This window comes from Leucopleurus acutus (assembly GCF_964270905.1).
Source record: "Leucopleurus acutus genome assembly, chromosome: 19".
Taxonomy (NCBI): domain Eukaryota; kingdom Metazoa; phylum Chordata; class Mammalia; order Artiodactyla; family Delphinidae; genus Leucopleurus; species Leucopleurus acutus.
This window is the reverse complement of record NC_139161.1, coordinates 60,689,041-60,698,769: the sequence shown is the minus strand read 5'-3', so window position 1 is coordinate 60,698,769 and position 9,729 is coordinate 60,689,041. Positions and strand designations below refer to the sequence as shown.

The 9,729-nt window shown below is 49.7% G+C and overlaps 2 protein-coding genes across 2 annotated transcripts; both read right to left on the bottom strand.

Moving 5' to 3' along the window:
* Positions 1-500: 500 nt before the first annotated feature.
* On the bottom strand, positions 501-1,808 carry LOC309975579 (disintegrin and metalloproteinase domain-containing protein 21-like; the record flags this gene model as incomplete). The annotated part of the gene is made up of 1 exon (XM_082860758.1): positions 501-1,808. The coding sequence occupies one exon, from the start codon at positions 1,806-1,808 to the stop codon at positions 501-503; it is 1,308 nt and encodes a 435-aa protein (XP_082716884.1).
* A 17-nt stretch (positions 1,809-1,825) lies between these two features.
* LOC309975578 (disintegrin and metalloproteinase domain-containing protein 20-like) lies at positions 1,826-2,705 on the bottom strand (the record flags this gene model as incomplete). The annotated part of the gene is made up of 2 exons (XM_082860757.1): positions 1,826-1,881; positions 2,102-2,705. 2 exons carry the CDS (start codon positions 2,703-2,705, stop codon positions 1,826-1,828), a joined length of 660 nt encoding a protein of 219 aa, XP_082716883.1.
* Positions 2,706-9,729: the final 7,024 nt, after the last annotated feature.

Genomic DNA, 9,729 nt, shown 5'->3' with positions numbered 1-9,729 from the left:
TTACCCTGAACCCACTTTGGGTTTAGAGAAGAAGAGAGTAAATAGAGGAAGCAGAAAACCCCAGTGTTCAAGAGCACTGATTTGGAGAAATGTCATGAAGCTGCCCCGAAAGAAGCCCATGAAAATTTTTATTACTGGGACCAGTGAACTCAGGTCAAGACCCAGCTGCTGACTCAGGTCTCTCTCCGGGCCAAAGTCTCAGGCTCAATTTGCTCTCTTAGAGTTTACAAAAGATTACAGGGCACCAACAAGTGGTTTTTCAAGATTTATTTCGGAGCGCTGATCAGCGACCCCTCAAAGAGACCTGATGTGAGAACATCGATGCCTCTCGACCGCCCCTGATGTCCGGAAACCCGCCGTCATCTCCTGCAGACTTCAAGAACATGATATTCACCTTTGCCATCTTATTACTGATTTCATCATATATATTGATATTACTTCTACATTACCAGTGGTTGTACAGGGGTCGGGAGGCTGGTTTATAATTTATTTATCACCTACTACACTTCCTTAACTCTGGAGGTCTCGACATTTTTAACACTGGCGGCCACACCAAAGAGGAGTGCAGCTATGAAGGCATAAATGCGACCAAAGACCAGTTTCAAATATAGGATCGAGGCTTGGCTTGTTTCTACTGAGCGAATTCTCCTTGAGCTGGGTCCGCTGTCCATGCTCCCGCCAGGACCTCTCTTTAAGCACAGTGGAGGCTCCCAGCCTACACAGCAATGGCAATTCCTTCTATTGTTGCAAATTCCTCTATGATTGCATTTCTTAGGGGGACAGTCATAAGTTATTGCATCTATACGAGCACTGCAGGTGCTATTGAGACAGAATCTCTCAGGAGCGCAGGGGGTACCACTTCTCACATGACCAACATCAGTTGTTTCTGGGGAATAGTGACGGCCTACTCCCCAACACCAGACCCCTGAGATCTCTGACTGATGGAATGAAACATGTTCCTGCAACCGGGGAACATGAGTGACATTGCTACACTGCAGCCTTCCACATTTTATGTCTGCTTCTCCACAAGCAGCATGGTTCAACACCCTATCATTTCTTGTGCAGTGTCCAAATCGATTGGCTTTTCGATTTATTGTATAGCAGACATCATGAGCGTTAGCAGCGTGTCTTCCAAAGATTTCTCTGCAGTGCATGGTGCGGTCAGTGCAGTTTCCACGATAGCAGTAGCCTTCTTCGGTACAGGGCGTTCCATCCTGCATATAAAAGTCTTCCGGGCATTGACTGGTTGTTCCAAAACAGTACTCTGGAAGATCACATGTATTTTGGATTGGTCTACAGAGTGTCCCAGGTTCAGAGTAGGTACAGTCTGTACAGCATAGTCCTTCATTACAAGTAGCCCCTTCCGCCAACATACAGTCATACTCGCAGCATTTGTTGCTATAACACTGCTTGAAGGGGCCACAGTCACACTGCTCCCAATCCTCTACTATGTAGTTTCCACAACGCGTCTTTATCAGGCTTTCATTAAAATAGCTCACCGTCGTGTTAAATATACAACTGCCCCGTATCGCTACTATGTTCCACCAGTGCCCGATGGAGCAGTCACTGAAGGCATCTGTCAAGCCTGGGTATTTTGCCATAAGGCAGGTGGTCCTTCGCATGCAATAGCAGTTATCACCGTCATACCACAGACCAAAACTTCTCCCAATGAGTTGGGTTGACACAATAGCTAATATTAAGTAATGTCTGCCTAGATAACCAACGAAGAGCAGGCTACGACTGGTGTTACACACGGGATAGGTCTCTGGCTCAAACTGGCCTGGCCGTGGTCCATCACGGATTACCATCAAGGACGAAGTGCTTTCTATGACTCGTCTGAAATTCTTTGCGTGATAACGAGCGTATGCACCACCTGGTACTCTACAGTCATCCATGACAGTTGGATCTCTTTCATTAAATAGTGCCACTGCGACTAGATAGAACCTGACAGCAAGACCTTGTTGAAAGGAGTCCACTATACTACACATGTGTACCAGGGTTTCCACACACTTAGACACATTGTTGTATAGACGATACACTGGATTAGAATAGTGAACAAATCCTTTCATAATTCCCTTATGTGCTGCAAACACCCTAGCACCACTCCTGGGGGCTACACTGACATCTGCTTCAGGGAACAGTGGGTGTCTATCCTCCTTGTGTCCCGGTCCATATGCAGGTCCTGTTGCACTGGCATCTGCCACTATCTGAGAAACCACATGTTCAAACCTTTCCGAATCCTTGAGGGGTTTGATTTCATACGCAAGGTCATCCAACTTCATAATACCTTCAAGACCCCCATAGCACGTGTCCACGGTGACCATGGAAAAAGGAATCTCCTCCAGGTAGCCGAGGTAGTGACAATCTGAAGGGACGAAGGGGTAGTCCATCTGCAAGCCTCCTTGGTCATCCTGAGTCATCAGCAGCAGGTGTCCGGGCCAAAATAATTTCTTGCGCCGCATGTGGATAACGTGCCTCTGGCCCCCAAAACGCAGGCTGTGGGAGAGCCAGCCTGGCGTCTGAACACCTTTGCCTCGGTGCAACTCGTTCCTGGGTATCACCAACTCCGAAGAGATGTAGCGCCACGAGGGACGGCCTTGAGAGCACTGGACTGGAGCCAGTACTGCCCAGAGTCCAAGCAGCAAGACGGCTGCCCCCAGAGTGACCTGGCCCTCTGCCAGCCTTGGGGCTCTGCTCAGGGACATCTGCCAATGAGTTAAAAGCAGGATCCCAGAGGAGCCAGGTCGACACCATCTGCTGTGGCCACTTCCCAAAAAGGAGACAGGGAAAGAGCAAAAGAGGTCACTGGGTGGGTCTCCTAATGGGATTAGGTAACAGTCCCAGGGCGTGGCAGTGGGTAGGTCTGGATATGAACTCAGCCAGGGCTGAGGTGGGAGAGCGGAGGACTATGTCCATGAGTGCTACCGTGGAACTGAGGGCTCACGGGGTCAGCATCGTTCCTCAATGCTCTGTAAAACCCTTCAGAGGCCACCATCTGGGGCTCCCTTATTTATCAGATTTTATTTTCCTTGCCCCAGCGGGTGAGGAGAGCCCCTGCTCCTGACCACGAGAGCCCCAGGGGTGCGCCCTCTAGTCCTTCTCTGTGGTTCTTTCCTGGACGGCGGTAGGTTCCTCCTGCGCAAGTGCTGATCCCTTCTCTCTGTTGGTTCCCAATGTGAGAGAACAAATATTTCACTCTTGTGAAATTGCGTACTTGTTTTGAGGGGAGGAAAAAAATCTAGTTATCAGGTCATGATCAGAAGAAAAATTCCATTGTCCTCCAGACTACGAATATTTCCCTGCCGTTTAAACCGGATGTGATCGGGGATGAACTTCCAAGGGAGGACATTTACCCCTTGCCTTCTGCCTGCTGTTCTGTATTCCTCCCCATCCCAACTGGGCCTGCTCATCCCTGATGGATCTAACACACCGGCTAATTTTCCCCTCTGAGAGGGCGAGAGTTAGACGCTCGTTCACTTCCACATTAGGGTTTTCGCAGAGCACAGGATGAGGATGATTGACGCATAGAAATCTAACGACGTTTCCCTTACCCCCTGTGCAGTCCCAGGGCTTCACCCTACGTGCTCCCAGCTCTGCTGTCTCAAACGAATTCCCACTGACCTTCTGAATGTTAATTCTACTCTTTAATTAATTTATACCCTGTACAAGATGATGTACTCTTTTCCCTCTATTCACCATTTAATTATGCTTACACATACGGCTTTTAGCTTTTTGCTTCTCATTTCTTTCTTCTTCTCCCATCTTCTATCTGGGCCTGTTTTCATTTTACTGTAAAATTATATCTCACAATCTCCTTTGGTGCCTGTTAGCTGACAATGGACTCTAACTTGTTTTTTCATACTATGTCTTCCATTAAAGTACTTTCTTCAGCATGGAATGCTTTCTTAAGGCCCAGTCTCATAGGTACAGTACTACAGACTTGCACTAATTCCCCCCTCAGAATCCGGAGGCCACAAGCCCTGTCTGCCTACACATCATGATGAGAAGTCTGACTTAACTACATATCTTAAACCACTTGAAGAGAATCAGACTTTTCCTTCAGAAATGGGATGATGGGATGAGGCCATGTGCCCGTGTGACTCAGGATTTTTCTCTCTTCCCAGGTACCCAGGCTGAGAACCACATTGTACAAAGGCATGAGGGAGAGGTGGTCTCCATGGAGAGGCTCGGCCTCACCTGTGTCGTCCACATGTTCCCAATTTCAGAATATCCCCTGTGGAGGATCCACATTCACCCAGGGAAGGGGCTGGAGAGGCTGCTGTGGCCTGGGCTCAGGGGCACACTCAGGACAGCATGACCTCCAGTCCTGAGTCAGCATCTCCAGGGACACAACCAAGAGGCAAGTGTTCTCACAGCTGTGCAGCTCCAAGGCCAGGAGTGCAGGCAGGTACAGCTGTGCCCGAGCCACTGCAGTCCGAGTGCGTGGTGAGCCAGACACAAGCCTCCTCGCAGGGGCAGGTGTGGGGGCTGCGGGTAACAGTCAGGGTCTCCCAGGAGATCTCAGGGCCTCAGAGGGAGGTCAGCTCTGCCAACGCAAGGCTGATCGCAGGAGCAGGCGCAGATGGAGGTTCAGGGCTGCTCCCTGCCGGGGTCTGGGGCTTCCTCTCCTTAGAGCAGTCTCCCCCAGCCCATCTCTGCCTCGTGATTCTATGCTTAACTCTAAAACCTCTGAATCAGGAAGATGTGCTGCCATAGGAGGAAAACACTCCCATGCACAGAAGGCAGAGTCCCTCACGACTGTTTACTCCTGTCCATAAATACCAGTTAACTCTCAAAACTTCTGAAGTAAGTTGGCTAAATCCATACAAGAGGCTCTGCTGCAGTCAGCAACGCAGCACTACACGGCGCAGCTCAGAGCACAACTAGCCAGCGAGCCGCACCTTAAAGTGCATGACGGGTATCAGGCGACAGCGGCATCACACACCCAAAGCGAGAGGAGGCAGGCCCTGGTGGTGGCGGTTACTGACTTGACACCACGCTCACAGCACCAACAGCATTAACAGTGGACATCAAGGCGATGCATGGTGACACCCATCCCCCCCCAAAGCTCCATATAGAAGTTCAGTCTGATGATGCCGCAGGCACACAGGAAAGGAATCTGAAAACTGTATCACCTCCATTATTGAGGTGTCTGTTGAGAGCAGGGCAGACCTCTCAAGAACATCAGAAACGGTTTGAGAGCACCAGCAATGGAGACGGATTAGGGTTTTTAATGTGGTTCCTGGGTGTGGGGGGGTTAAGTGTTGTGCTCACAGGCGGGGCTCACGTGGTTTTGATCTCCCACCTGCATGGAAGGAGGGAGAAGCTGTGCTTCTTACCAAATTTCCCAGCAGTGGGCAGAGGAAGAAGAGAGGAGTGAACTTTAAGGTGTCAGCTCTCAAACAGCAGAAGATAGAGTAGGACTATTTCTTCCACTTAACACCTGCAAAAACTAACTGAAAAGAAAGGAGAAAAGGGCCGTTATGGATAGAAAACAATCCGAGTCCTTAGAAAGTGGGGAGAATGATTATATGTTGGTTAGCAATAATAAGAAATAGCAGAAAAGGAGTTCTTCAGTCTCTCCCCACTTCTAAGGACAAGGCTTCCAATATGAAAATTCCTCTTCAAGCTCAAGGGTAAAGTCCACCCATGGGCTGCAGGAGCTCACAGCTCCCTCCGCAGACAGGGCTGAGGTCCCTGGGGAAGGCAGAGCTGTGGTCCGGAAGAAGAGGAGGCTGTGGGTTCTTCTCCTCTGCCTGGTGACACCTCCCCAGGTGTCAGGTGTCACCTGACAAGGGTCGCAGGTGTCAGACACGGGGCTGTGGGGATGACTGACAGCGACTGATTCTCCTTGTTGCCAGGTGTCCTGTCCCAGGTGCAGGTACAGGAGTTGGGCCCAGGACCGCACCTTGCACACCCTCTCCCTCACCTGTGCTGTCTCTGGATTCCTCATCCCAACCAGTGGTTATTGCTGGAGCTGGGATCCATCAGCCCTTGGGGTAGGGGCTGCACTGGTCATCAGGAATACGCTAGAAAGATGACACAGCCCCAGCCCCAGCCCCTAGGAGTTAACTCCCCATCTCCAGAGACACACCCAGGAACCAGTTCTCTCTGCAGCTGAGCTCTGTAACCACCGAGGGCATGGCTGCAGACTGTTCGAGGGACACAGGGAGGTGAGGTCAGGGTGAGCCCAGACAGAAACTTCCCTGCAGGGAGACAGGAGGGTCTGGGCTGCAGGTTTCACTGAGGACCATGAAGCAGGGCTGAGGCCCCCAGGGGTGCTCAGGACCCACTGAGCACAGAGACCAGCCACACGAGCAGGTGCGGATGAAGGCGGAGGTTTCCTGCCAGAGCCTGTGGTTCCCTCTGCGTCTCACCATCTCTCGTAGACCCTCTGTACGTTTGTAATTGTTTGCCAACCATAGATCTCTGATTAGAAGCTTCTGCTCTAACACGAGCACACAGTCTCACGTGCGCCAATGCAGAGTCCCACCTACGGAGCCAGTAATGACTGCTCACGGCCACCAGAAGCAGGGATGTGGGGAGGCCTGAGGATGTGTGGGAGGAGGGATGTGAGGAGGCCTGAGGATGTGTGGGATGAGGGATGTGTGAGGCCTGGCTGCTGCTTTCCTATCAGACTGGGAGAACAGACCTCAACAGAAATCCTGGACAAGGACAGTCTTTGCCGTCCTGGTCCCAGCCAGACGGAGCCTAAGGCTGGGCGAGTCCCTGAGAGAAGCTGATGGATATTCAATCTAACCTTCCTCTCACCAGACTCAACGCTGAACAGTGAACACTCATCAGGCTGTCTCTTCTTCTGTGAATCAGTTTTCTTTCTGCTTCATCTTTTTGTCCCCAAACCCTTTCTCCTTCCACTCTCTGAAAAGGGGTCGTGACCTTTCTGTGGTCTAAACCCCAGGGGCAGACCCTTTACCTGGAGCTTAGGTGTGGCCCAGGCTGTGGCTCCTGCAGGCACCTGGGAAGGTGTGATGGGACTTTCAGACTTGCTGTGGACCAGGACGTGCCTGCTGTCCTTTGCACGTGCACTCGCTGGGGAAGCTACGTGGACACGAGTACTCAAGGGAGTGATGTTTGTTTAGACACAACGGGATGTGGAGTTTGAACTTGTCCTGATCAAACTCTTGTGGGGTCACCACCCTGGCCTGTGGCTTCCAGCAGAGCCTGATGGACGCTCCGCTGTGCTGGGAGCTCTGGAGGATGGAGGCTGTGCGGCCGGTTGGAGACATACAACCTTCTTGGGGCCAGACGTCAGTCAGGAAGGCCAGGCTGGAAATCTCGAGTAGCAGATGAAGCTGCCGTCCACCGTGGAATTGCATCTTCTTCCGGTCTGCTGTGATCGAACCAAGCCCAACCAGGTTATTTAGGATACTATTTCTAGGTTAGAGTAAAATGATGACAGAATTTAACAACATCTACAAAATACCTTCGGGGTAACACCTGGATTAGGGATTGACTAAATAACTGGAGAGGGAGCCCAGGCCAGCTGACACATAAAACTGACCATTGCCGTTGTTATTTTATATTTGCCTAAAGAAGCAGGTTCATATTATCAATAACTATGCTGAGGTATTTTTTCAGTTATTTCAGGTCACCTGAAAAGCAGTCATCGAAAATGGATTCCATGTGCATGGAATTTGTTTTTAGGAAAGTATGTTTGTGATGCTGAGAGTGACGTCAGCCCTGATGCAGCTCTGACCCTGAGTGACAGAGAGAGAAGTAAGATTGGATGGGACACCAAGTGTCCTTCAGTCCAAGGAAGGACCAGCTGGGGCATCTTCGAGCCCAGGTCGTCCTTCGGAGGACCCCCACACCTCACTGTTACGGCCCTGCCTCGGCATCAGCTGTGCAAGGACTGAATACAGACACCTCACCGTGGAGTCTGGGCCGAGCTGCTTTGTCTTTGTTGCTATTTTACAAGGTGACTGATGGAGAACAGAGATACTGAGGATGTGAGGGGATACGAGTGAGGGAATCAGTGGATGTGTGACAGTCTCCTGACCAGGACGTCTCTGTGTTTGCAGAGGTCCAGCTGGTGGAGTCTGAGGGAGGCTTGGTGTAGCCTGGGGGGTCTCTGAGACTCTCCTGTGCAGCCTCTGGAGTCACTTTCAGTAGCTACTGGATGAGCTGGGTGTGCCAGGCTCCAGGGAAGGGGCTGGAGTGGGTCTCATCCATTAATACTGGTACTGGTAGCACTAACTATGCAGACTCTGTGAAGGACTGATTTGTGATCTCCAGAGACAACGCCAGGAACATGCTATATCTGCAAACGGACAGCCTGAGAGCCGTGGACAGGAACCATGCATTACTGTGCAAGAGACACAATAAAGGGAGATCAGTGTGAGTCCAGACACAAACCTCCCTGCAGGGAGACAGGAGGGGCTGGGCTGCAGGGTGTAATCAGGACACCAAGGAGTTCTCTGGATTCAGGAGCACGAGGTCTAGTCTCAGGGACAGGGCAGGTGCAGTGGCCTTAGCAGTAGATACCCTGGACAACAAATAACCCCATCTTCTCATTTATAATAAACTATTGGGCCATTGTCCAAAAACTGTCCCCTTTGGTGTAAAAGTATCTGGGAATCTCTTGCCTCAAAGATACCTAAAACATAAATCAAAATGACACATATTTCCATGTACGCTAAGACCTACAATGCCTTACTAGGGCAGTATTTATTTCCTTTGGAGTTATAGACTTTACTAATAGTAACTAAACTACACATTTTATTTTCAATACACACAATGTAGGGTCTTGGAATATCATTCAATAGAACCATCATGTCCCTGATAGGTCCTAGGCAGATGTTTGATATTAGAAACATAATGCTCTTCTCAAATAATTCCTTTCCAAATTCCATAATCCCCTGAATGTTTCTCTCCCTTTCCCCATGGCTTGATTTATTTTTTAATATATTTTACTATCTTTCCCCCATACCAAAAGGGTTGGACACCAGATCTAGGGCACGTACTCTCCTGGAAGCACTAACCATAACCTGTCCTACAGGGCAGGTGGCTCATTTGATACAGGACCCTATATGTCCACAAACAACAACAATAACAGAGACCGGTCAAGCACAGCTCACATCATCCTGATGATTGCTGATCTACTTAGTAACGGTCTAGTTGTTTTCAGTAAATTATAATTGGAAGCCCACTCTGCCAGAGACGCTGCTTCAAACAACCATGGCAAATGCTGAGACCCACATCCACTGCAACAGGAACTCACTTGGAGGTTCTCCAGTCCCCATCCCAGATGATACCTGTCCAACTCAAGACCTTCCCATTGGTGATGACTTCATCCTGGATGCTAAATCCTGAGCCCCAGTAAAGCCTGTGGACGTTCCCTCTTAAAACACAAATGATGAACACAGAACCTTTACTGCTTTTCTTCTTTTGATATTGGGATTTCTGTTATGTGTGTGGGCTCACCCTCTGCTTAGACCACAACCCTAGTATAATCCTTGCTCTCTGCCACAATGTACATCCCCATTTTCCCAAGATTAAAGCAAAGTCTGGAAGACATTACTCCTATCTGTGCCGTTCTGAAAATTAACGTGGCTTTTTAGCAAATGGAACAACTGGACATCCACATGCAAAAAAGTGAATCTTGGCAAAGACCTTATAGTCTTCACAGAACTTTCCTGAAAATGGTTCACAGAGCTGAATGTAAAATGGTTCACAGAGCTGAATGTAAAATTCAAAACTAAAACCTCC